The sequence below is a fragment of the Hyperolius riggenbachi genome, chromosome 5 (genome assembly GCF_040937935.1).
Source record: "Hyperolius riggenbachi isolate aHypRig1 chromosome 5, aHypRig1.pri, whole genome shotgun sequence".
In the NCBI taxonomy this organism is placed as follows: domain Eukaryota; kingdom Metazoa; phylum Chordata; class Amphibia; order Anura; family Hyperoliidae; genus Hyperolius; species Hyperolius riggenbachi.
In genome coordinates, this window is record NC_090650.1 from 450,218,811 (window position 1) to 450,246,593 (window position 27,783).

The 27,783-nt window shown below is 51.9% G+C and overlaps 1 protein-coding gene across 1 annotated transcript in view; it reads right to left on the reverse strand.

Annotated features, from left to right (window-relative positions):
* The window catches only part of LOC137519289 (ranBP-type and C3HC4-type zinc finger-containing protein 1-like), a 238,698-nt gene that overhangs the window by 63,236 nt on the left and 147,679 nt on the right, over positions 1 to 27,783 (reverse strand). Inside the window, exons 9-10 of the mRNA XM_068238232.1 lie at positions 25,739 to 25,899; positions 7,885 to 7,996 (exon numbers count right to left, since the gene is read on the reverse strand). Of these exons, the coding sequence (XP_068094333.1) occupies positions 7,885 to 7,996; positions 25,739 to 25,899 (273 nt within the window). The remainder of the gene's footprint in view (positions 1 to 7,884; positions 7,997 to 25,738; positions 25,900 to 27,783) is intronic.

Here is a 27,783-nt window from a genome sequence, read left to right on the forward strand (position 1 = left end):
CTGGTCACAGCAGGTACTGCTCCCCTACATCACACAGCATCTGCTTACACAGGAGACAATCCGGCAATGTGACATCTACTGGTGACAGCAGGTACTGCTCCCCTACATCACACAGCATCTGCTTACACAGGAGATAATCCAGCAATGTGACCCCTACTGGACACAGCAGGTACTGCTCCCCTACATCCTAATCACACAGCATCTGCTTACACAGGAGACAATCCGGCAATGTGACACCTACTGGTTACAGTAGGTACTGCTCCCCTACATCACACAGCATCTGCATACACAGGAGACAATCCAGCAATGTGACCCCTACTGGACACAGCAAGTACTGCTCCCCCGACATCACACAGCATCTGCTTACACAGGAGACAATCCAGCAATGTGACCCCTACTGGTTACAGCAGGTACTGCTCCCCTACATCACACAGCATCTGCTTACACAGGTGACAATCCAGCAATGTGACACCCACTGGTTACAGCAGGTACTGCTCCCCTACATCACACAGCATCTGCTTACACAGGAGACAATCCAGCAATGTAACACCTACTGGCCACAGCAGGTACTGCTCCCCTACATCACACAGCATCTGCTTACACAGGAGACAATCCAGCGATGTGACCCCTACTGGTCACAGCAGGTACTGCTCCCCTGAAGCACACAGCATCTGCTTACACAGGAGACAATCCAGCGATGTGACACCTACTGGTCACAGCAGGTACTGCTCCCCTACATCACACAGCATCTGCTTACACAGGAGACAATCCAGCGATGTGACCCCTACTGGTCACAGCAGGTACTGCTCCCCTACATCACACAGCATCTGCTTACACAGGAGACAATCCAGCGATGTGACCCCTACTGGTCACAGCAGGTACTGCTCCCCTGAAGCACACAGCATCTGCTTACACAGGAGACAATCCAGCGATGTGACACCTACTGGTCACAGCAGGTACTGCTCCCCTACATCACACAGCATCTGCTTACACAGGAGACAATCCAGCGATGTGACCCCTACTGGTCACAGCAGGTACTGCTCCCCTACAGCACACAGCATCTGCTTACACAGGAGACAATCCAGCGATGTGACACCTACTGGTCACAGCAGGTACAGCTCCCCTACATCACACAGCATCTGCTTACACAGGAGACAATCCAGCAATGTGACACCTACTGGTCACAGCAGGTACTGCTCCCCTACATCACACAGCATCTGCTTACACAGGAGACAATCCAGCAATGTGACCCCTACTGGACACAGCAGGTACTGCTCCCCTACATCACACAGCATCTGCTTACACAGGAGATAATCCAGCAATGTGACCCCTACTGGTTACAGCAGGTACTGCTCCCCTACATCCTAATCACACAGCATCTGCTTACACAGGTGACAATCCAGCAATGTGACATCTACTGGACACAGCAGGTACTGCTCCCCTACATCCTAATCATACAGGACTGTAATAGAGATGTCTCTCTGACATGAGGGGGAGTCCACGGACTGCCTTGCTCTCTGTGCAGATTAGTAACAATTTGCATTGGTTTTAGTGTCCCTACATAATGCAATCTCATCACGATATCTTCAGTATTGCTGCCACCCTCTCCCTGCACATTACTCACTTCCCATGGATCCAGTTCAGGGTTACCGCTCTGAGCTGCGGATTTTTGGCCCGAGCCTGACCGGGGTTACCGCTCGGAGCTGCGGATTTTTGGCCCGAGCCTGACTCGGGGTTACCACTCGGAGCTGCGGATTTTTGGCCCGAGCCTGACTCGGGGTTACCGCTCGGAGCTGCGGATTTTTGGCCCCAGCCTGACTCGGGGTTACCGCTCCGAGCGGAGGATTTTTGGCCCGAGCCTGACTTGGGGTTACCGCTCTGAGCGGAGGATTTTTGGCCCAGAGCCTGACTTGGGGTTACCGCTCTGAGCGGAGGATTTTTGGCCCGAGCCTGACTTGGGGTTACTGCTCTGAGCTACAGGTTTTTGGCCCGAGCCTGACTTGGGGTTACCGCTCTGAGCTACAGATTTTTGGCCCCAGCCTGACTCGGGGTTACCGCTCTGAGCTACAGATTTTTGGCCCGAGCCTGACTCGGGGTTACCGCTCGGAGCGGAGGATTTTTGGCCCCAGCCTGACTTGGGGTTACCGCTCTGAGCTACAGATTTTTGGCCCGAGCCTGACTCGGGGTTACCGCTCTGAGCTACAGATTTTTGGCCCCAGCCTGACTTGGGGTTACCGCTCTGAGCTACAGATTTTTGGCCCGAGCCTGACTTGGGGTTACCGCTCTGAGCTACAGATTTTTGGCCCGAGCCTGACTCGGGGTTACCGCTCTGAGCGGAGGATTTTTGGCCCCAGCCTGACTTGGGGTTACCGCTCTGAGCTACAGATTTTTGGCCCGAGCCTGACTCGGGGTTACCGCTCTGAGCTACAGATTTTTGGCCCCAGCCTGACTCGGGGTTACCGCTCTGAGCTACAGATTTTTGGCCCCAGCCTGACTCGGGGTTACCGCTCTGAGCTACAGATTTTTGGCCCCAGCCTGACTCGGGGTTACCGCTCTGAGCTACAGATTTTTGGCCCGAGCCTGACTCGGGGTTACCGCTCTGAGCTACAGATTTTTGGCCCGAGCCTGACTCGGGGTTACCGCTCTGAGCGGAGGATTTTTGGCCCCAGCCTGACTTGGGGTTACCGCTCTGAGCTACAGATTTTTGGCCCGAGCCTGACTCGGGGTTACCGCTCTAAGCTACAGATTTTTGGCCCCAGCCTGACTCGGGGTTACCGCTCTGAGCGGAGGATTTTTGGCCCCAGCCTGACTTGGGGTTACCGCTCTGAGCTACAGATTTTTGGCCCGAGCCTGACTCGGGGTTACCGCTCTGAGCTACAGATTTTTGGCCCCAGCCTGACTCGGGGTTACCGCTCTGAGCTACAGATTTTTGGCCCCAGCCTGACTCGGGGTTACCGCTCTGAGCTACAGATTTTTGGCCCGAGCCTGACTCGGGGTTACCGCTCCGAGCGGAGGATTTTTTGCCCCAGCCTGACTTGGGGTTACCGCTCCGAGCGGAGGATTTTTGGCCCCAGCCTGACTCGGGGTTACCGCTCTGAGCGGAGGATTTTTGGCCCCAGCCTGACTTGGGGTTACCGCTCTGAGCGGAGGATTTTTGGCCCCAGCCTGACTCGGGGTTACCGCTCTGAGCGGAGGATTTTTGGCCCCAGCCTGACTTGGGGTTACCGCTCGGAGCGGAGAATTTTTGGCGCGAGCCTGACTCGGGGTTACCGCTCCGAGCGGAGGATTTTTGGCCCCAGCCTGACTTGGGGTTACCGCTCTGAGCGGAGGATTTTTGGCCCCAGCCTGACTTGGGGTTACCGCTCTGAGCTGCGGATTTTTGGCCCCAGCCTGACTCAGGGTTACCGCTCTGAGCTGAGGATTTTTGGCCCGAGCCTGACTCGGGGTTACCGCTCCGAGCGGAGGATTTTTTGCCCCAGCCTGACTTGGGGTTACCGCTCCGAGCGGAGGATTTTTTGCCCCAGCCTGACTCGGGGTTACCGCTCTGAGCTACAGATTTTTGGCCCCAGCCTGACTCGGGGTTACCGCTCTGAGCTACAGATTTTTGGCCCCAGCCTGACTCGGGGTTACCGCTCTGAGCTACAGATTTTTGGCCCCAGCCTGACTCGGGGTTACCGCTCTGAGCTACAGATTTTTGGCCCGAGCCTGACTTGGGGTTACCGCTCCGAGCGGAGGATTTTTGGCCCCAGCCTGACTCGGGGTTACCGCTCTGAGCGGAGGATTTTTGGCCCCAGCCTGACTTGGGGTTACCGCTCTGAGCGGAGGATTTTTGGCCCCAGCCTGACTCGGGGTTACCGCTCTGAGCGGAGGATTTTTGGCCCCAGCCTGACTTGGGGTTACCGCTCGGAGCGGAGAATTTTTGGCGCGAGCCTGACTCGGGGTTACCGCTCCGAGCGGAGGATTTTTGGCCCCAGCCTGACTTGGGGTTACCGCTCTGAGCGGAGGATTTTTGGCCCCAGCCTGACTTGGGGTTACCGCTCTGAGCTGCGGATTTTTGGCCCCAGCCTGACTCAGGGTTACCGCTCTGAGCTGAGGATTTTTGGCCCGAGCCTGACTTGGGGTTACCGCTCTGAGCGGAGGATTTTTGGCCCCAGCCTGACTTGGGGTTACCGCTCTGAGCGGAGGATTTTTGGCCCCAGCCTGACTTGGGGTTACCGCTCTGAGCGGAGGATTTTTGGCCCCAGCCTGACTCGGGGTTACCGCTCTGAGCGGAGGATTTTTGGCCCCAGCCTGACTCGGGGTTACCGCTCTGAGCGGAGGATTTTTGGCCCCAGCCTGACTCGGGGCTACCGCTCTGAGCTGCGGATTTTTGGCCCCAGCCTGACTCGGGGTTACCGCTCTGAGCGGAGGATTTTTGGCCCCAGCCTGACTTGGGGTTACCGCTCTGAGCTGCGGATTTTTGGCCCCAGCCTGACTCGGGGCTACCGCTCTGAGCGGAGGATTTTTGGCCCCAGCCTGACTCGGGGTTACCGCTCTGAGCGGAGGATTTTTGGCCCCAGCCTGACTCGGGGCTACCGCTCTGAGCGGAGGATTTTTGGCCCCAGCCTGACTCGGGGTTACCGCTCTGAGCGGAGGATTTTTGTCCTGAGCCTGACTCGGGGTTACCGCTCCGAGCGGAGGATTTTTGGCCCCAGCCTGACTCGGGGTTACCGCTCCGAGCGGAGGATTTTTGGCCCCAGCCTGACTCGGGGTTACCGCTCGGAGCGTAGGATTTTTGGCCCCAGCCTGACTTGGGGTTACCGCTCTGAGCGGAGGATTTTTGGCCCCAGCCTGACTCAGGGTTACCGCTCCGAGCGGAGGATTTTTGGCCCCAGCCTGACTTGGGGTTACCGCTCGGAGCGGAGGATTTTTGGCCCGAGCCTGATTCGGGGTTACCGCTCCGAGCGGAGGATTTTTGGCCCCAGCCTGACTCTGGGTTACCGCTTGGAGCGGAGGATTTTTGGCCCCAGCCTGACTCGGGGTTACCACTCTGAGCGGAGGATTTTTGGCCCCAGCCTGACTTGGGGTTACCGCTCTGAGCTGCGGATTTTTGGCCCAAGCCTGACTCGGGGCTACCGCTCTGAGCGGAGGATTTTTGGCCCCAGCCTGACTCGGGGTTACCGCTCTGAGCGGAGGATTTTTGTCCTGAGCCTGACTCGGGGTTACCGCTCCGAGCGGAGGATTTTTGGCCCCAGCCTGACTCGGGGTTACCGCTCCGAGCGGAGGATTTTTGTCCTGAGCCTGACTCGGGGTTACCGCTCCGAGCGGAGGATTTTTGGCCCCAGCCTGACTCGGGGTTACCGCTCGGAGCGTAGGATTTTTGGCCCCAGCCTGACTTGGGGTTACCGCTCTGAGCGGAGGATTTTTGGCCCCAGCCTGACTCAGGGTTACCGCTCCGAGCGGAGGATTTTTGGCCCCAGCCTGACTTGGGGTTACCGCTCGGAGCGGAGGATTTTTGGCCCGAGCCTGATTCGGGGTTACCGCTCTGAGCTGCGGATTTTTGGCCCCAGCCTGACTTGGGGTTACCGCTCGGAGCGGAGGATTTTTGGCCCCAGCCTGACTCAGGGTTACCGGTCGGAGCGGAGGATTTTTGGCCTGAGCCTGACTCGGGGTTACCGCTCGGAGCTGCGGATTTTTGGCCCCAGCCTGACTCGGGGTTACCGCTCTGAGCTGCGGATTTTTGGCCCGAGCCTGACTTGGGGTTACCGCTCTGAGCTGCGGATTTTTGGCCCCAGCCTGACTCGGGGTTACCGCTCTGAGCGGAGGATTTTTGGCCCCAGTCTGACTTGGGGTTACCGCTCTGAGCTGCAGATTTTTGGCCCCAGTCTGACTTGGGGTTACCGCTCGGAGCGGAGGATTTTTGGCCCCAGCCTGACTCAGGGTTACCGGTCGGAGCGGAGGATTTTTGGCCTGAGCCTGACTCGGGGTTACCGCTCGGAGCTGCGGATTTTTGGCCCCAGCCTGACTCGGGGTTACCGCTCTGAGCTGCGGATTTTTGGCCCGAGCCTGACTTGGGGTTACCGCTCTGAGCTGCGGATTTTTGGCCCCAGCCTGACTCGGGGTTACCGCTCTGAGCGGAGGATTTTTGGCCCCAGTCTGACTTGGGGTTACCGCTCTGAGCTGCAGATTTTTGGCCCCAGTCTGACTTGGGGTTACCGCTCTGAGCTGCAGATTTTTGGCCCCAGCCTGACTTGGGGTTACCGCTCCGAGCGGAGGATTTTTGGCCCCAGCCTGACTAGGGGTTACCGCTCCGAGCGGAGGATTTTTGGCCCCAGCCTGACTCGGGGTTACCGCTCGGAGCGGAGGATTTTTGGCCTGAGCCTGACTCGGGGTTACCGCTCCGAGCGGAGGATTTTTGTCCTGAGCCTGACTCGGGGTTACCGCTCCGAGCGGAGGATTTTTGGCCCCAGCCTGACTTGGGGTTACCGCTCGGAGCGGAGGATTTTTGGCCCCAGCCTGACTCGGGGCTACCGCTCCGAGCGGAGGATTTTTGGCCCGAGCCTGACTCGGGGTTACCGCTCGGAGCTGCTGGATTTTTGGCCTCAGCCTGACTCGGGGTTACCGCTCGGAGCGGAGGATTTTTGGCCCCAGCCTGACTCGGGGTTACCGCTCCGAGCGGAGGATTTTTGGCCCCAGCCTGACTCGGGGTTACCGCTCCGAGCGGAGGATTTTTGGCCCCAGCCTGACTTGGGGTTACCGCTCGGAGCGGAGGATTTTTGGCCCGAGCCTGACTCGGGGTTACCGCTCCGAGCGGAGGATTTTTGGCCCGAGCCTGAGTCGGGGTTACCGCTCCGAGCGGAGGATTTTTGGCCCGAGCCTGACTCGGGGTTACCGCTCGGAGCTGCTGGATTTTTGGCCCCAGCCTGACTCGGGGTTACCGCTCCGAGCGGAGGATTTTTGGCCCCAGCCTGACTTGGGGTTACCGCTCGGAGCGGAGGATTTTTGGCCCCAGCCTGACTCGGGGTTACCGCTCCGAGCGGAGGATTTTTGGCCCCAGCCTGACTTGGGGTTACCGCTCGGAGCGGAGGATTTTTGGCCCGAGCCTGACTCGGGGTTACCGCTCCGAGCGGAGGATTTTTGGCCCCAGCCTGACTTGGGGTTACCGCTCGGAGCGGAGGATTTTTGGCCCGAGCCTGACTCGGGGTTACCGCTCTGAGCTGCGGATTTTTGGCCCCAGCCTGACTTGGGGTTACCGCTCGGAGCGGAGGATTTTTGGCCCCAGCCTGACTCGGGGTTACCGCTCTGAGCGGAGGATTTTTGGCCCCAGCCTGACTCGGGGTTACCGCTCGGAGCGGAGGATTTTTGGCCCCAGCCTGACTCGGGGTTACCGCTCGGAGCGGAGGATTTTTGGCCCCAGTCTGACTCGGGGTTACCGCTCGGAGCGGAGGATTTTTGGCCCCAGCCTGACTCGGGGTTACCGCTCGGAGCGGAGGATTTTTGGCCCCATCCTGACTCGGGGTTACCGCTCGGAGCGGAGGATTTTTGGCCCCAGCCTGACACGGGGTTACCGCTCGGAGCGGAGGATTTTTGGCCCGAGCCTGACTTGGGGTTACCGCTCTGAGCGGAGGATTTTTGGCCCGAGCCTGACTTGGGGTTACCGCTCTGAGCTGAGGATTTTTGGCCCGAGCCTGACTTGGGGTTACCGCTCTGAGCGGAGGATTTCCATACAGCTTTCGGTAAGGCGGATTATGTAAAATGAACACACTAAAGGCATGCTCTGGGGTCTCTGGATGTATGCCTGGGGTTGGCCTGAAGTGATGCATTCTGGGAGTTCTAGGATCAGGACTTGGCCTTGCAATGTGTGAACCCCTCAGACGGCTGATGGGGCCATGGGGTAAGACTCACCGCTCGGATCTCCCTCTCCTGCAGTTTGCTGTTACATGCGTACATTTCATCTCGGAAAGGACAGGAGACCTCTGGTTCCTCACAGCAGTTCACAACTTGCCGCAGACAATCTCTGTCCAAAGGAGGAAATATTAATAATATTATTCACAACATCAATAGGTACATACATGGAAACATGAGGGGTATTAGCAGCACAGGGTGTTATGAAGGTAAACCTATGTATAGCATGGAGGTAGAAATATAGCGATTATACAAGAGGTGATTGGCAGACACGGGAACCCTGCGCTGGGGTTTATGGCTGCCTGTTTCGATTTCATGGAGGTAGACACGGGAACACTGTGCTGGTGTGTGTGGCTGCCTGTTCCTATTTCATGGAGGTAGACATGGGAACGCTGTGCTGGTGTTTGTGGCTGCCTGTTTCTATTTCATGGAGGTAGACACGGGAACACTGTGCTGGTGTGTGTGACTGCCTGTTTCTATTTCATGGAGGCAGACACAGGAACACTGTGCTGGTGCGTGTGACTGCCTGTTTCTATTTCATGGAAGTAGAAACGGGAACACTGTGCTGGTGTTTATGGCTGCCTGTTTCTATTTCATGGAGGTAGACACGGGAATGCTGTGCTGGTGTGTGTGGCTGCCTGTTTCTATTTCATGGAGGCAGACACAGGAACACTGTGCTGGTGCGAGTGACTGCCTGTTTCTATTTCATGGAAGTAGAAATGGGAACACTGTGCTGGTGTTTATGGCTGCCTGTTTCTATTTCATGGAGGTAGACACGGGAATGCTGTGCTGGTGCGTGTGACTGCCTGTTTCTATTTCAGGGAGGTAGACAGGGGAACACTGCGCTGGTGTGTGTGGCTTCCTGTTTCTATTTCATGGAGGTAGACACGGGAATGCTGTGCTGGTGCGTGTGACTGCCTGTTTCTATTTCAGGGAGGTAGACACGGGAACACTGTGCTGGCGTGTGTGGCTGCCTGTTTCTATTTCATGGAGGTAGACATGGGAACACTGCGCTGGTGTGTGTGGCTGCCTGTTTCTATTTCCTGGAGGTAGACACGGGAACGCTGTGCTGGTGTGTGTGGCTGCCTGTTTCTATTTCAAGCAGGTAGACACGGGAATGCTGTGCTGGTGTGTGTGACTGCCTGTTTCTATTTCAGGGAGGTAGACACGGGAACACTGTGCTGGTGTGTGTGACTGCCTGTTTCTATTTCAGGGAGGTAGACACAGGAATGCTGTGCTGGTGTGTGTGTCTTCCTGTTTCTATTTCAGGGAGGTAGACACGGGAACACTGTGCTGGTGTGTGTGACTGCCTGTTTCTATTTCATGGAGGTAGACACAGGAATGCTGCGCTGGTGTGTGTGGCTGCCTGTTTCCATTTCATGGAGGTAGACACGGGAACGTTGTGCTGGAGTTTGTGGCTGCCTGTTTCTATTTCATGGAGGTAGACACGGGAATGCTGTGCTGGTGTTTGTGGCTGCCTGTTTCGATTTCAGGGAGGTAGACACGGGAACACTGTGCTGGTGTGTGTGGCTGCGTGTTTCTATTTCATGGAGGTAGACACGGGAACGTTGTGCTGGAGTTTGTGGCTGCCTGTTTCTGTTTCATGGAGGTAGACACGGGAACACTGTGCTGGTGTGTGTGGCTGCGTGTTTCTATTTCAGGGAGGTAGACACAGGAATGCTGTGCTGGTGTGTGTGTCTTCCTGTTTCTATTTCAGGGAGGTAGACACGGGAACACTGTGCTGGTGTGTGTGACTGCCTGTTTCTATTTCATGGAGGTAGACACAGGAATGCTGCGCTGGTGTGTGTGGCTGCCTGTTTCCATTTCATGGAGGTAGACACGGGAACGTTGTGCTGGAGTTTGTGGCTGCCTGTTTCTATTTCATGGAGGTAGACACGGGAATGCTGTGCTGGTGTTTGTGGCTGCCTGTTTCTGTGTCATGGAGGTAGACACGGGAACACTGTGCTGGTGTTTATGGCTGCATGTTTCTATTTCATGGAGGTAGACACGGGAACACTGCGCTGGTGTGTGTGGCTGCGTGTTTCTATTTCATGGAGGTAGACACGGGAACACTGCGCTGGTGTGTGTGGCTGCGTGTTTCTATTTCATGGAGGTAGACATGGGAACACTGTGCTGGTGTGTGTGGCTGCCTGTTTCTATTTCAGGGAGGTAGACATGGGAACACTGCGCTGGTGTGTGTGGCTGCCTGTTTCTATTTCAGGGAGGTAGACACGGGAACGCTGTGCTGGTGTTTGTGGCTGCCTGTTTCTATTTCATGGAGGTAGACATGGGAACACTGCGCTGGTGTGTGTGGCTGCCTGTTTCTATTTCATGGAGGTAGACATGGGAACACTGTGCTGGTGTTTGTGGCTGCCTGTTTCTATTTCATGGAGGTAGACACGGGAACACTGTGCTGGTGTTTGTGGCTGCCTGTTTCTATTCCATGGAGGTAGACACGGGAACACTGCGCTGGTGTGTGTGGCTGCCTGTTTCTGTTTCATGAAGGTAGACACAGGAACGTTGTGCTGGTGTGTGTGGCTGCCTGTTGCTATTTCAAGTAAGTAGACACAGGAACGTTGTGCTGGTGTGTGTGGCTGCCTGTTTCTATTTCAAGAAAGTAGACACAGGACTGCTGTGGTGCTGTTTGTGACTGCCTGTCTGAAAACTTTCGAAAAACTGGTCCTCTCCTATCTAAAGGGGCACACCACCACTTCAATGGATCCCCTGCAATTTGTGTACAGGGCCAACTGGTCCGTAGAGGACGCTATTAATATCAGCCTAGCGCATATCACAGAACACCTGGATAAACCCAACACCTACGCCAGGATCCTGCTCCTGGACTTCAGTTCCGCCTTCAACACCATCTGCCCAACCATGCTGCATGACAACCTGGTACAGCTCGGTGTTGACCTCACTCTGTGCAACTGGATCAAGGACTTCTTAACCAACAGATCGCAGCGAGTGAGGATGGGCGGATGCTCCTCCAGTAGTAAAATCACCAACACAGGTGCCCCACAAGGGTGTGTGCTCTCACCGATTCTATTTTCCCTGTACACAAACAGCTGCACCTCAACTGCCAACTCTGTCAAAGTCATCAAGTTTGCGGATGACACCACCATACTAGGGCTCATTGACGAAAAAGGGTAGAATGAATACCGTACGGAGATTGAGCGGATCCACAGGTGGTGCAAGGAAAACAAACTCGTACTAAACACGGCAAAAACTGTGGAACTGATTGTGGACTTTAGAAAAAATGCTCCGCCTCACAGCCCGGTCTTCATTGATGGCACTGAGGTCTCCAGGGTACACAGAGCTCGGTTCCTTGGTACCACCATCACTGACAACTTGAAGTGGGACGTGAACACCTCCGTAACACAAAAGAAAGCCCAGCAGAGGCTGTTCTTCCTCAGGCAGCTGAGGAAGTTTGGAATGCCGCGGGAACTAATGACTAACTTCTACACCGCCACCGTTGAGTCTGTCCTCTGCTCTTCCATCATTGTCTGGTTCTCCGGGGCAAATGAAAAAGACAAGCACAAACTCCAGAGAGTAATCAGTGCAGCCGAGAGGATCATCGGATCTCCCCTGCCCCCCTGGACCTCCTCCATACATCCAGAATGACCTCCAGGGCCAACAGGATTATGCGAGACCCCTCCAACCCTGGCAGTCGTTTCTTCGACCCCCTACCCTTAGGCCGCCGCTTCAGGTCCATTCTCACCAAAACAACCAGGCATAGAAACACGTTCTTCCCCCAAGCGGTCCTCCTACTCAACTCAAGCTCTCTCTAAACTGATACCCGCTAATTTCCCTAAGCCGCCTCAGCGGACGAGAGTATGCAGCCCCCAAAGCTGTCTGTGGCTGGTTGCACTGCTCCACTTGCTACCGTACCATGTCTGTCTTGATAAATGGTCTTGCCTAACCGCACTAAAATTGTTATTGTTGCATTGCTATTATTGTTTTTCATGTTTGTCACTATTGCACGATTGTACATTGCCATTGCCATTGCCATGTGTCCACAAATAATTCCGGGAGCGGCGCCTGCCGTACTTGGCGAATAAAGTTGATTCTGATTCTTCTGTTTCTCCTTCAGGAAGGTAGACACAGGAATGTTGTGCTGGTGTTTGCGACTGCCTGTGTCTCCTTCAGGAAAGTAGACACAGGACTGCTGTGCTGGTGTTTGCAACTGCCTGTTTCTCCTTCAGGAAGGTAGACACAGGATTGCTGTGCTGGTGTTTGTGACTGCCGGTTTCTCCTTCAGGAAAGTAGACACAGGACTGCTGTGCTGGTGTTTGTGACTGCCTGTTTCTCCTTCAGGAAAGTAGACACAGGACTGCTGTGCTGGTGTTTGTGACGGCGTGTTTCTCCTTCAGGAAGGTAGACACAGGACTGCTGTGCTGGTGTGTGTGACTGCCTGTTTCTCCTTCAGGAAGGTAGACACAGGACTGCTGTGCAGGTGTTTGTGACTGCCTGTTTCTCCTTCAGGAAAGTAGACACAGGACTGCTGTGCAGGTGTTTGCGACTGCCTGTTTCTCCTTCAGGAAAGTAGACACAGGACTGCTGTGCTGGTGTGTGTGACTGCGTGTTTCTCCTTCAGGAAAGTAGACACAGGACTGCTGTGCTGGTGTTTGTGACTGCCTGTTTCTCCTTCAGGAAAGTAGACACAGGACTGCTGTGCTGGTGTTTGTGACTGCCTGTTTCTCCTTCAGGAAAGTAGACACAGGACTGCTGTGCTGGTGTTTGTGATTGCCTGTTTCTCCTTCAGGAAAGTAGACACAGGAATGCCATGCTGGTGTTTGTGACTGCCTGTTTCTCCTTCAGGAAGGTAGACACAGGACTGCTGTGCAGGTGTTTGTGACTGCCTGTTTCTCCTTCAGGAAAGTAGACACAGGAATGCCATGCTGGTGTTTGTGACTGCCTGTTTCTCCTTCAGGAAGGTAGACACAGGACTGCTGTGCTGGTGTTTGTGACTGCGTGTTTCTCCTTCAGGAAAGTAGACACAGGACTGCTGTGCTGGTGTTTGTGATTGCGTGTTTCTCCTTCAGGAAGGTAGACACAGGACTGCTGTGCAGGTGTTTGTGACTGCCTGTTTCTCCTTCAGGAAGGTAGACACAGGACTGCTGTGCAGGTGTTTGTGACTGCCTGTTTCTCCTTCAGGAAAGTAGACACAGGAATGCCATGCTGGTGTTTGTGACTGCCTGTTTCTCCTTCAGGAAGGTAGACACAGGACTGCTGTGCTGGTGTTTGTGACTGCTGGTTTCTCCTTTAGGAAAGTAGACACAGGACTGCTGTGCTGGTGTGTGTGACTGCGTGTTTCTCCTTCAGGAAAGTAGACACAGGACTGCTGTGCTGGTGTTTGTGACTGCCTGTTTCTCCTTCAGGAAAGTAGACACAGGACTGCTGTGCTGGTGTTTGTGACTGCCTGTTTCTCCTTCAGGAAAGTAGACACAGGACTGCTGTGCTGGTGTTTGTGATTGCCTGTTTCTCCTTCAGGAAAGTAGACACAGGAATGCCATGCTGGTGTTTGTGACTGCCTGTTTCTCCTTCAGGAAGGTAGACACAGGACTGCTGTGCAGGTGTTTGTGACTGCCTGTTTCTCCTTCAGGAAAGTAGACACAGGAATGCCATGCTGGTGTTTGTGACTGCCTGTTTCTCCTTCAGGAAGGTAGACACAGGACTGCTGTGCTGGTGTTTGTGACTGCGTGTTTCTCCTTCAGGAAAGTAGACACAGGACTGCTGTGCTGGTGTTTGTGATTGCGTGTTTCTCCTTCAGGAAGGTAGACACAGGACTGCTGTGCAGGTGTTTGTGACTGCCTGTTTCTCCTTCAGGAAGGTAGACACAGGACTGCTGTGCTGGTGTTTGTGACTGCCGGTTTCTCCTTTAGGAAAGTAGACACAGGACTGCTGTGCTGGTGTTTGTGATTGCGTGTTTCTCCTTCAGGAAGGTAGACACAGGACTGCTGTGCAGGTGTTTGTGACTGCCTGTTTCTCCTTCAGGAAGGTAGACACAGGACTGCTGTGCTGGTGTTTGTGACTGCCGGTTTCTCCTTTAGGAAAGTAGACACAGGACTGCTGTGCTGGTGTTGGTGATTGCGTGTTTCTCCTTCAGGAAGGTAGACACAGGACTGCTGTGCTGGTGTTTGTGATTGCCTGTTTCTCCTTCAGGAAAGTAGGCACAGGAATGCCATGCTGGTGTTTGTGACTGCCTGTTTCTCCTTCAGGAAAGTAGACACAGGACTGCTGTGCTGGTGTTTGTGACTGCCTCTTTCTCCTTCAGGAAAGTAGACACAGGACTGCTGTGCTGGTGTTTGTGACTGCCTCTTTCTCCTTCAGGAAAGTAGACACAGGACTGCTGTGCTGGTGTGTGTGGCTGCCTGTTTCTCCTTCAGGAAAGTAGACACAGGACTGCTGTGCTGGTGTGTGTGGCTGCCTGTTTCTCCTTCAGGAAAGTAGACACAGGACTGCTGTGCTGGTGTTTGTGACTGCGTGTTTCTCCTTCAGGAAAGTAGACACAGGAATGCTGTGCTGGTGTTTGTGACTGCGTGTTTCTCCTTCAGGAAAGTAGACACAGGACTGCTGTGCTGGTGTGTGTGGCTGCCTGTTTCTCCTTCAGGAAAGTAGACACAGGACTGCTGTGCTGGTGTTTGTGACTGCGTGTTTCTCCTTCAGGAAAGTAGACACAGGACTGCTGTGCTGGTGTTTGTGATTGCCTGTTTCTCCTTCAGGAAAGTAGACACAGGACTGCTGAGCTGGTGTTTGTGACTGCCTGTTTCTCCTTCAGGAAGGTAGACACAGGACTGCTGTGCAGGTGTTTGTGACTGCCTGTTTCTCCTTCAGGAAGGTAGACACAGGAATGTTGTGCTGGTGTTTGTGACTGCCTGTTTCTCCTTCAGGAAAGTAGACACAGGACTGCTGTGCTGGTGTGTGTGATTGCCTGTTTCTCCTTCAGGAAGGTAGACACAGGACTGCTGTGCAGGTGTTTGTGACTGCCTGTTTCTCCTTCAGGAAGGTAGACACAGGAATGTTGTGCTGGTGTTTGTGACTGCCTGTTTCTCCTTCAGGAAAGTAGACACAGGACTGCTGTGCTGGTGTGTGTGACTGCCTGTTACTCCTTCAGGAAGGTAGACACAGGACTGCTGTGCCGGTGTGTGTGATTGCCTGTTTCTCCTTCAGGAAGGTAGACACAGGACTGCTGTGCAGGTGTTTGTGACTGCCTGTTTCTCCTTCAGGAAGGTAGACACAGGAATGTTGTGCTGGTGTTTGTGACTGCCTGTTTCTCCTTCAGGAAGGTAGACACAGGACTGCTGTGCTGGTGTTTGTGACTGCCTGTTTCTCCTTCAGGAAGGTAGACACAGGATTGCTGTGCTGGTGTTTGTGATTGCGTGTTTCTCCTTCAGGAAGGTAGACACAGGACTGCTGTGCTGGTGTTTGTGACTGCCTGTTTCTCCTTCAGGAAAGTAGACACAGGACTGCTGTGCTGGTGTTTGTGATTGCGTGTTTCTCCTTCAGGAAGGTAGACACAGGACTGCTGTGCTGGTGTTTGTGACTGCCTGTTTCTCCTTCAGGAAAGTAGACACAGGACTGCTGTGCAGGTGTTTGTGACTGCCTGTTTCTCCTTCAGGAAAGTAGACACAGGACTGCTGTGCTGGTGTTTGTGACTGCCTGTTTCTCCTTCAGGAAGGTAGACACAGGACTGCTGTGCTGGTGTGTGCGATTGCCTGTTTCTCCTACAGGAAAGTAGACACAGGACTGCTGTGCTGGTGTTTGTGATTGCCTGTTTCTCCTTCAGGAAAGTAGACAGGACTGCTGTGCTGGTGTTTGTGACTGCCGGTTTCTCCTTCAGGAAGGTAGACACAGGACTGCTGTGCTGGTGTTTGTGATTGCCTGTTTCTCCTCCAGGAAAGTAGACACAGGAATGTTGTGCTGGTGTTTGTGACTGCCTGTTTCTCCTTCAGGAAAGTAGACACAGGACTGCTGTGCTGGTGTTTGTGACTGCCTGTTTCTCCTTCAGGAAAGTAGACACAGGACTGCTGTGCTGGTGTTTGTGGCTGCCTGTTTCTCCTTCAGGAAGGTAGACACAGGACTGCTGTGCAGGTGTTTGTGACTGCGTGTTTCTCCTTCAGGAAAGTAGACACAGGACTGCTGTGCTGGTGTGTGTGACTGCCGGTTTCTCCTTCAGGAAAGTAGACACAGGACTGCTGTGCTGGTGTGTGTGACTGCCGGTTTCTCCTTCAGGAAAGTAGACACAGGACTGCTGTGCTGGTGTTTGTGACTGCGTGTTTCTCCTTCAGGAAAGTAGACACAGGACTGCTGTGCTGGTGTTTGTGACTGCCTGTTTCTCCTTCAGGAAAGTAGACACAGGACTGCTGTGCTGGTGTTTGTGACTGCCAGTTTCTCCTTCAGGAAAGTAGACACAGGACTGCTGTGCTGGTGTGTGTGACTGCCTGTTTCTCCTTCAGGAAAGTAGACACAGGACTGCTGTGCTGGTGTGTGTGACTGCCGGTTTCTCCTTCAGGAAAGTAGACACAGGACTGCTGTGCTGGTGTTTGTGACTGCCTGTTTCTCCTTCAGGAAAGTAGACACAGGACTGCTGTGCTGGTGTTTGTGACTGCCTGTTTCTCCTTCAGGAAAGTAGACACAGGACTGCTGTGCAGGTGTTTGTGACTGCCTGTTTCTCCTTCAGGAAGGTAGACACAGGACTGCTGTGCAGGTGTTTGTGACTGCCTGTTTCTCCTTCAGGAAGGTAGACACAGGACTGCTGTGCAGGTGTTTGTGACTGCCTGTTTCTCCTTCAGGAAGGTAGACACAGGACTGCTGTGCTGGTGTTTGTGACTGCCTGTTTCTCCTTCAGGAAGGTAGACACAGGACTGCTGTGCAGGTGTTTGTGACTGCCTGTTTCTCCTTCAGGAAGGTAGACACAGGACTGCTGTGCTGGTGTTTGTGACTGCCTGTTTCTCCTTCAGGAAGGTAGACACAGGACTGCTGTGCAGGTGTTTGTGACTGCCTGTTTCTCCTTCAGGAAGGTAGACACAGGACTGCTGTGCTGGTGTTTGTGACTGCCTGTTTCTCCTTCAGGAAGGTAGACACAGGACTGCTGTGCAGGTGTTTGTGACTGCCTGTTTCTCCTTCAGGAAGGTAGACACAGGACTGCTGTGCAGGTGTTTGTGACTGCCTGTTTCTCCTTCAGGAAGGTAGACACAGGAATGTTGTGCTGGTGTTTGTGACTGCCTGTTTCTCCTTCAGGTAAGTAGACACAGGACTGCTGTGCTGGTGTTTGTGATTGCCTGTTTCTCCTTCAGGAAAGTAGACACAGGACATCTGTGCTGGTGTTTGTGACTGCCTGTTTCTCCTACAGGAAAGTAGACACAGGACTGCTGTGGAGGTGTTTGTGATTGCCTGTTTCTCCTTCAGGAAAGTAGACACAGGACTGCTGTGGTGGTGTTTGTGACTGCCTGTTTCTCCTTCAGGAAAGTAGACACAGGACTGCTGTGCTGGTGTTTGTGACTGCCTGTTTCTCCTTCAGGAAGGTAGACACAGGACTGCTGTGCTGGTGTTTGTGACTGCCGGTTTCTCCTTCAGGAAGGTAGACACAGGACTGCTGTGCTGGTGTTTGTGACTGCCTGTTTCTCCTTCAGGAAAGTAGACACAGGACTGCTGTGGTGGTGTTTGTGACTGCCTGTTTCTCCTTCAGGAAAGTAGACACAGGACTGCTGTGCTGGTGTTTGTGACTGCCTGTTTCTCCTTCAGGAAGGTAGACACAGGACTGCTGTGCTGGTGTGTGTGACTGCCTGTTTCTCCTTCAGGGAGGTAAATACAGGACTGCTGTGCTGGTGTTTGTGATTGCCTGTTTCTCCTTCAGGGAGGTAGACACTGGACTGCTGTGCTTGTGTGTGTGACTGCCTGTTTCTCCTTCAGGAAAGTAGACACAGGACTGCTGTGCTGGTGTGTGTGGCTGCCTGTTTCTCCTTCAGGAAGGTAGACACAGGACTGCTGTGCAGGTGTTTGTGACTGCCTGTTTCTCCTTCAGGAAAGTAGACACAGGACTGCTGTGCTGGTGTTTGTGATTGCCTGTTTCTCCTACAGGAAAGTAGACACAGGACTGCTGTGCAGGTGTTTGTGACTGCCTGTTTCTCCTTCAGGAAGGTAGACACAGGACTGCTGTGCTGGTGTTTGTGATTGCCTGTTTCTCCTTCAGGAAGGTAGACACAGGACTGCTGTGCTGGTGTTTGTGACTGCCGGTTTCTCCTTCAGGAAGGTAGACACAGGACTGCTGTGCTGGTGTTTGTGACTGCCTGTTTCTCCTTCAGGAAAGTAGACACAGGACTGCTGTGCTGGTGTTTGTGACTGCCGGTTTCTCCTTCAGGAAAGTAGACACAGGACTGCTGTGCTGGTGTTTGTGACTGCCTGTTTCTCCTTCAGGAAGGTAGACACAGGACTGCTGTGCTGGTGTTTGTGATTGCCTGTTTCTCCTTCAGGAAGGTAGACACAGGACTGCTGTGCTGGTGTTTGTGACTGCCGGTTTCTCCTTCAGGAAGGTAGACACAGGACTGCTGTGCTGGTGTTTGTGACTGCCTGTTTCTCCTTCAGGAAAGTAGACACAGGACTGCTGTGCTGGTGTTTGTGACTGCCGGTTTCTCCTTCAGGAAAGTAGACACAGGACTGCTGTGCTGGTGTTTGTGACTGCCTGTTTCTCCTTCAGGAAAGTAGACACAGGACTGCTGTGCTGGTGTTTGTGACTGCCTGTTTCTCCTTCAGGAAAGTAGACACAGGACTGCTGTGCTGGTGTTTGTGACTGCCGGTTTCTCCTTCAGGAAGGTAGACACAGGAATGTTGTGCTGGTGTTTGTGACGGCCTGTTTCTCCTTCAGGAAAGTAGACACAGGACTGCTGTGCTGGTGTTTGTGACTGCCTGTTTCTCCTTCAGGAAGGTAGACACAGGACTGCTGTGCTGGTGTTTGTGATTGCCTGTTTCTCCTTCAGGAAGGTAGACACAGGACTGCTGTGCTGGTGTTTGTGACTGCCGGTTTCTCCTTCAGGAAAGTAGACACAGGACTGCTGTGCTGGTGTTTGTGACTGCCTGTTTCTCCTTCAGGAAGGTAGACACAGGACTGCTGTGCTGGTGTTTGTGACTGCCTGTTTCTCCTTCAGGAAAGTAGACACAGGACTGCTGTGCTGGTGTTTGTGACTGCCTGTTTCTCCTTCAGGAAGGTAGACACAGGACTGCTGTGCTGGTGTTTGTGACTGCCTGTTTCTCCTTCAGGAAGGTAGACACAGGACTGCTGTGCTGGTGTGTGTGACTGCCGGTTTCTCCTTCAGGAAAGTAGACACAGGACTGCTGTGCTGGTGTGTGTGATTGCCTGTTTCTCCTTCAGGAAAGTAGACACAGGAATGTTGTGCTGGTGTTTGTGACTGCCTGTTTCTCCTTCAGGAAGGTAGACACAGGACTGCTGTGCAGGTGTTTGTGACTGCCTGTTTCTCCTTCAGGAAAGTAGACACAGGACTGCTGTGCTGGTGTTTGTGACTGCCTGTTTCTCCTTCAGGAAGGTAGACACAGGACTGCTGTGCAGGTGTTTGTGACTGCCTGTTTCTCCTTCAGGAAAGTAGACACAGGACTGCTGTGCAGGTGTTTGTGACTGCTGGTTTCTCCTTTAGGAAAGTAGACACAGGACTGCTGTGCTGGTGTTTGTGACTGCGTGTTTCTCCTTCAGGAAGGTAGACACAGGATTGCTGTGCTGGTGTTTGTGACTGTCTGTTTCTCCTTCAGGAAAGTAGACACAGGACTGCTGTGCAGGTGTTTGTGACTGCCTCTTTCTATTTCAGGAAGGTAGACACAGGACTGCTGTGCTGGTGTTTGTGACTGCCTGTTTCTCCTTCAGGAAGGTAGACACAGGATTGCTGTGGAGGTGTTTGTGACTGCCGGTTTCTCCTTCAGGAAAGTAGACACAGGACTGCTGTGCAGGTGTTTGTGACTGCCTGTTTCTCCTTCAGGAAGGTAGACACAGGACTGCTGTGCAGGTGTTTGTGACTGCCGGTTTCTCCTTTAGGAAAGTAGACACAGGACTGCTGTGCTGGTGATTGTGACTGCCTGTTTCTCCTTCAGGAAGGTAGACACAGGACTGCTGTGCAGGTGTTTGTGACTGCCGGTTTCTCCTTTAGGAAAGTAGACACAGGACTGCTGTGCTGGTGTTTGTGACTGCGTGTTTCTCCTTCAGGAAGGTAGACACAGGATTGCTGTGCTGGTGTTTGTGACTGCCTCTTTCTATTTCAGGAAGGTAGACACAGGACTGCTGTGCTGGTGTTTGTGACTGCCTGTTTCTCCTTCAGGAAGGTAGACACAGGATTGCTGTGGAGGTGTTTGTGACTGCCGGTTTCTCCTTCAGGAAAGTAGACACAGGACTGCTGTGCAGGTGTTTGTGACTGCCTGTTTCTCCTTCAGGTAAGTAGACACAGGACTGCTGTGGTGGTGTTTGTGACTGCCTGTTTCTCCTTCAGGAAAGTAGACACAGGACTGCTGTGCTGGTGTTTGTGACTGCCGGTTTCTCCTTCAGGAAAGTAGACACAGGACTGCTGTGCTGGTGTTTGTGACTGCCTGTTTCTCCTTCAGGAAAGTAGACACAGGACTGCTGTGCTGGTGTTTGTGACTGCCGGTTTCTCCTTCAGGAAGGTAGACACAGGAATGTTGTGCTGGTGTTTGTGACGGCCTGTTTCTCCTTCAGGAAAGTAGACACAGGACTGCTGTGCTGGTGTTTGTGACTGCCTGTTTCTCCTTCAGGAAGGTAGACACAGGACTGCTGTGCTGGTGTTTGTGATTGCCTGTTTCTCCTTCAGGAAGGTAGACACAGGACTGCTGTGCTGGTGTTTGTGACTGCCGGTTTCTCCTTCAGGAAAGTAGACACAGGACTGCTGTGCTGGTGTTTGTGACTGCCTGTTTCTCCTTCAGGAAGGTAGACACAGAACTGCTGTGCTGGTGTTTGTGACTGCCTGTTTCTCCTTCAGGAAAGTAGACACAGGACTGCTGTGCTGGTGTTTGTGACTGCCTGTTTCTCCTTCAGGAAGGTAGACACAGGACTGCTGTGCTGGTGTTTGTGACTGCCTGTTTCTCCTTCAGGAAGGTAGACACAGGACTGCTGTGCTGGTGTGTGTGACTGCCGGTTTCTCCTTCAGGAAAGTAGACACAGGACTGCTGTGCTGGTGTGTGTGATTGCCTGTTTCTCCTTCAGGAAAGTAGACACAGGAATGTTGTGCTGGTGTTTGTGACTGCCTGTTTCTCCTTCAGGAAGGTAGACACAGGACTGCTGTGCAGGTGTTTGTGACTGCCTGTTTCTCCTTCAGGAAAGTAGACACAGGACTGCTGTGCTGGTGTTTGTGACTGCCTGTTTCTCCTTCAGGAAGGTAGACACAGGACTGCTGTGCAGGTGTTTGTGACTGCCTGTTTCTCCTTCAGGAAAGTAGACACAGGACTGCTGTGCAGGTGTTTGTGACTGCTGGTTTCTCCTTTAGGAAAGTAGACACAGGACTGCTGTGCTGGTGTTTGTGACTGCGTGTTTCTCCTTCAGGAAGGTAGACACAGGATTGCTGTGCTGGTGTTTGTGACTGTCTGTTTCTCCTTCAGGAAAGTAGACACAGGACTGCTGTGCAGGTGTTTGTGACTGCCTCTTTCTATTTCAGGAAGGTAGACACAGGACTGCTGTGCTGGTGTTTGTGACTGCCTGTTTCTCCTTCAGGAAGGTAGACACAGGATTGCTGTGGAGGTGTTTGTGACTGCCGGTTTCTCCTTCAGGAAAGTAGACACAGGACTGCTGTGCAGGTGTTTGTGACTGCCTGTTTCTCCTTCAGGAAGGTAGACACAGGACTGCTGTGCAGGTGTTTGTGACTGCCGGTTTCTCCTTTAGGAAAGTAGACACAGGACTGCTGTGCTGGTGATTGTGACTGCCTGTTTCTCCTTCAGGAAGGTAGACACAGGACTGCTGTGCAGGTGTTTGTGACTGCCGGTTTCTCCTTTAGGAAAGTAGACACAGGACTGCTGTGCTGGTGTTTGTGACTGCGTGTTTCTCCTTCAGGAAGGTAGACACAGGATTGCTGTGCTGGTGTTTGTGACTGCCTCTTTCTATTTCAGGAAGGTAGACACAGGACTGCTGTGCTGGTGTTTGTGACTGCCTGTTTCTCCTTCAGGAAGGTAGACACAGGATTGCTGTGGAGGTGTTTGTGACTGCCGGTTTCTCCTTCAGGAAAGTAGACACAGGACTGCTGTGCAGGTGTTTGTGACTGCCTGTTTCTCCTTCAGGAAAGTAGACACAGGACTGCTGTGGTGGTGTTTGTGACTGCCTGTTTCTCCTTCAGGAAAGTAGACACAGGACTGCTGTGCAGGTGTTTGTGACTGCCTGTTTCTCCCTCCTTCAGGAAAGTAGACACAGGACTGCTGTGCTGGTGTTTGTGACTGCCTGTTTCTCCTTCAGGAAAGTAGACAGGACTGCTGTGCTGGTGTTTGTGACTGCCTGTTTCTCCTTCAGGAAGGTAGACACAGGATTGCTGTGGAGGTGTTTGTGACTGCCGGTTTCTCCTTCAGGAAAGTAGACACAGGACTGCTGTGCTGGTGTTTGTGACTGCCTGTTTCTCCTTCAGTAAGGTAGACACATGAATGCTGTGGTGGTGTTTGTGATTGCCTATTCCTTCTTCAGGGAGGTAGATACGAGAATGCTGTACAAGTGTTCATAAATTGCACCAAGCTATGTGTGTGAACGTGTAGCGGAATCCCTATACCACCTGCGAGAGGAAGCATGTGTTGTTAGAAAAGATGAGGAAGATATCAAATGTACCTTATGGTAACATAGAGCAGCTCAGACATCCTACACTGCTGCATAATCTCATTTGTTTATTCAAAGAAGTGCACAGTGAATGCTATTACTATAATTATTATGAATAAACTTTATTTATAAAGTGCTAAGATTATATAGCGCTGCACACTAGATGGGGGCACATCACAACATGAAACAGTTTTACACAGTGACATTATAGCATTGAACAATGGTACACAAAATAGTGACATAACAATGTAAGGATAAATATAGTAGACAAGTCCCTGAGTCCATATGGTGGTGGAGAAGAGCACACCGGGAGGAGGGCCCTGCCCCGTAGGCTTACAAATTATAGGTTGGTGAGAGGGGTGTAAGTCCAAGGGAAGATGGAGATATGAAAATGGTTGGAAAGTAAGTGTGAACAAAAGGGCCTTGAAGGCCTGCTTGAATGAGTTGAAGGTGTGGGAGATCTCGCCTGATTGGGGGAGAGAGTTTCATAGAGTAGTGGCTGCTCTAGAGAAGTCCTGGAGCCTCGCAAGCGAGCAAGTGATGGAAGAGAATGGACATCCGTAAAGTGTTGGAGGAGCAGAGAGAGCAGGTTGGACAAGATCAGAGATGTATGAAGGGGAGGTATGGGGGATGGACATCTGTAGAGTGTTGGAGGAGCAGAGAGAGCAGGTTGGACAAGATCAGAGATGTATGGAGGAGAGGTATGGTGGATGGACATCTGTAGAGTGTTGGAGGAGCAGAGACAGCAGGTTGGACAAGATCAGAGATGTATGAAGGGGAGGTATGGTGGATGGACATCTGTAGAGTGTTGCAGGAACGGAGAGAGCAGGTTGGACAAGATCAGAGATGTATGAAGGGGAGGTATGGTGGATGGACATCTGTAGAGTGTTGCAGGAACGGAGAGAGCAGGTTGGACAAGATCAGAGATGTATGAAGGGGAGGTATGGTGGATGGACATCTGTAGAGTGTTGGAGGAGCAGAGAGAGCAGGTTGGACAATATCAGAGATGTATGAAGGGGAGGTATGGTGGATGGACATCTGTAGAGTGTTGGAGGAGCAGAGAGAGCAGGTTGGACAAGATCAGAGATGTATGGAGGAGAGGTATGGTGGATGGACATCTGTAGAGTGGTGGAGGAGCAGAGAGAGCAGGTTGGACAAGATCAGAGCTGTATGAAGCAGAGGTATGGTGGATGGACATCTGTAGAGTGTTGGATGAGCAGAGAGAGCAGGTTGGAGAAGATCAGATATGTATGAAGGGGAGGTATGGTGGATGGACATCTGTAGAGTGTTGGAGGAACGGAGAGAGCAGGTTGGACAAGATCAGAGATGTATGAAGGGGAGGTATGGTGGATGGACATCTGTAGAGTGTTGGAGGAACGGAGAGAGCAGGTTGGACAAGATCAGAGATGTATGAAGGAGAGTTATGGTGGATGGACATCGGTAGAGTGTTGGATGAGCAGAGAGAGCAGGTTGGACAAGATCAGAGATTTATGAAGGGGAGGTATGGTGGATGGACATCTGTAGAGTTTTGAAGGAGCAGAGAGAGCAGGTTGGAAAAGATCAGAGATGTATGAAGGGGAGGTATGGTGGATGGACATCTGTAGAGTGTTGGAGGAACGGAGAGAGCAGGTTGGACAAGATCAGAGATGTATGAAGGGGAGGTATGGTGGATGGACATCTGTAGAGTGTTGAAGGAGCAGAGAGAGCAGGTCGGACAAGATCAGAGATGCATGAAGGGGAGGTATGGTGGATGGACATCTGTAGAGTGTTGCAGGAGCAGAGAGAGCAGGTTGGACAAGATCAGAGCTGTATGGAGGAGAGGTTTGGTGGATGGACATCTGTAGAGTGTTGGAGGAGCAGAGAGAGCAGGTTGGACAAGATCAGAGATGTATAAAGGGGAGGTATGGTGGATGGACATCTGTAGAGTGTTGGAGGAGCAGAGAGAGCAGGTTGGAGAAGATCAGAGATGTGTGGAGGAGAGATATGGTGGATGGACATCTGAAGAGTGTTGGAGGAGCAGAGAGAGCAGGTTGGACAAGATCAGAGCTGTATGGAGGAATGGTATGGTGGATGGACATCTGTAGAGTGTTGGAGGAGCAGAGAGAGCAGGTTGGACAAGATCAGAGCTGTATGGAGCAGAGGTATGGTGGATGGACATCCGTAGAGTGTTGGAGGAACGGAGAGAGCAGGTTGGACAAGATCAGAGCTGTATGGAGCAGAGGTATGGTGGATGGACATCTGTAGAGTGTTGGAGGAGTGGAGAGAGCAGGTTGGGGAGTATCTCTGGATGAGATGGGAAATGTATGGAGGAGAGGTATTGTGGATGAATGTGTATGCCAGGCAGAGCAGTATAAATGTAATTCTGAGAGGGACAGAGGGGTAGCAGAAGAGGAGAGGCAGGAGGAGTAAATGAGCCTGGCTTCTGCGTTCATAACGGATTGCAGGGTCGGAGTCTGGTCTCAGGAAGTCCAGACAAAATGCCATTGCAGTAGCCTGGACGGGAGAAGAGCCAAGTATGGACTAGAAGTTGGGTAGTGTCAGGGTTAGATAGGGATGAATTTTGACAATGTTGTGGAGATGGAACAGCAGGATCTTGAGACATTCTAGATGTGGGGGTGAAGGATGTTGTTAATAATTATACAGATTTCAGGGTGAGGGCTTTTCGAACGGGGTAGGAAGATCATGCATTTAGTCTTTTCCAGATTGAGTTTTAAGAATCTGCCAGACAAGGGGAAATGGCAGACAGACAAGAGGAGATTTTATCCAAAGTGCGAGCGGAGAGATCAGGGGTGTGGTGGTAGAGTTGGGTGTCATCAGCATAGAGCTGGTAGCTGAGGCCAATTGAGGAAATGAGTTTGCCGAGGGAGGAGGGGTAGAGAGAGAAGAGTAGAGAAGCTAGGACAGAGTCCTGGGGGTATCCAACAGTAAGGTGGGTGGAGAGGGAATGGGACCCATTACAGGTCTGGAAGGATCGGTCAGAGAAGTAGGAAGAGAATAAGGTCTGGGCTCAGATGCAGATACACTGATAGAGGGGGCAATACACTGAGGCACACTTACCTGCAGAAGCTATGGAGACACTCTCTCAGCAGAACTCCGGCTCCAGCTGGGACCTCTGTATAACAAATGCGGCATTCTATAGCTTCCTGATTGGGGACAAGAACCTCATTGTCTAACTGTAGGAGATACAGAAAGTTCTGCTGCCTCTCCTCCTCCTGAGCCTAGAAGGAAGGAAAAAGACACAGGATGTCAACATTCACTCAGAAGTGGAGATTGGACAGTTAGAGCTAACCCTAAACCTATCCAGATTTCTCTACCTATGGTTTTAGGTGTTTTGCTCTTTAAAACTTGGAAGTACGTAAAAAAAAACCAAAAAACTAATTGCTGGGATTGATTTTTTTTTTAAAGGTGTGTCAACATTTTTGTGATATTTTTATTGTCTTTTCATAGTTGCAATAAACTGTTTTACTTGGTTGTATTTATAGAACCACTTAAGACACATAACATTTATATTGTGCTTTTCTCCTGGCGGACTTAAAGCGCCAGAGCTGCAGCCACTAGAGGGCACACTATAGGCAGTAGTAGTGTTAGGCCAGAGCTGCAGCTACTAGGATGTGCTCTATAGGCAGTACCGTGTTTCCCCTAAAGTAAGACATCCCCTGAGAAGCTTTAGCAGGAATTCCTAGCATGCTTGAAATATAAGACAAATATAAGACATTTCCTGAATGTAAGCCCTAGCAGCAGCCCACATGACACCAGCAAGTCACGCTCAATACAAAGCCTGGAGACAGGAGAGCAGCAGTATAATGCGAGTTCTACAGTCCTGTATATGTATAAGGCAATGTGTGTTTGTGTTGGAGCCAGCCCTCCTGATCTGTCCTGATCAGCATCAGCAGCACTTCACCTCTTCCCAGGACACACAGCTTATCCTATCATAGCTCTGGGGAGCCTGACAGAGTTCTCTGCCTGCAAGAAATAGACTCTTCCCCACATGATCAGCAGAATCCGTTTCTTGTGAGAGCCGATATCTGCAAACCACAAGCTCTGTGCATGCTGCTTGTGTTTCAGCATGGCAAGCAGTATATACATTTTGTATTGGAAAACTACCAGTGTTTCCCCCCAAAATAAGACATCCTCTGAAAATAAGCTCTAGCACATCTTTTGGAGCTAAAATGTATATATTTTTTTCAGGGAACACGGTAGCAGTGTTAGGGAGTCTTGCCCAAGGTCTCCTCACTGAATAGCTGCTGACTTACTGAGCAGAAACAGCCGAGATTCATACCCTGACCTCCTGTGTCAGAGGCAGAGCCCTTACCTACCACAATATCCAGCCAAATGGGATATAATTCTAATGTCTCAAGGTTTAAAAAGGAAAACAATTTCCTGATCTACTAATAGGTCCAATATCTCACATACAGTGGCAAGAACAAGTATGTAGATTTCTGCACAAATTAGTCATAAAATGTGATCTGATCTTCATCTAAGTCACAACAAGAGACAATCGCAGTCTGCTTACACTAATACCACACCAATAATTCAATGTTTCCATGTTTTTATTGTAGAAGCAGTAGAGTATTGTACCATATTAGCCATCAGTAAAAACATGAAGTTTTGAATCAGGATGATGCCATTTATCGGCTAACTTAGAGATGAATAAACAGTAAGCTTTCGACTAATAATAAGCCTTCATCAGACTTGGTTCCTGCATATACCGACAAAATGTACAAAACAGCTTAACAGACATACAGAGGAGAAACATTCTTTAGCAGACATAAATAAATGTAATAAGATGTCTTGTCACTTCAGGAGGCTTTCCCAGGCATCCTGGCTAAAGAGATTAGATCAACAGTATCTCAAAACACAACATAAAGCAGAGTCTGGTGATGGGGAGGCATCGTAAATTCAGAGTTCAAACGTGACTGGGCTGATTCCATGCGCTACAATGCTAGGTACAGGTTTTTGTGTTCGATAGATAATTTCCGTCATGTCCGATACTACAATTGTTTTACCACTTGATTGCTCATAAAAGTGAATGGAAATTGATAAGAAAAGATAAGAGAATCCAGCGGCAAATTGAGCGGAAAAACGAATTGAAAATCGATCAA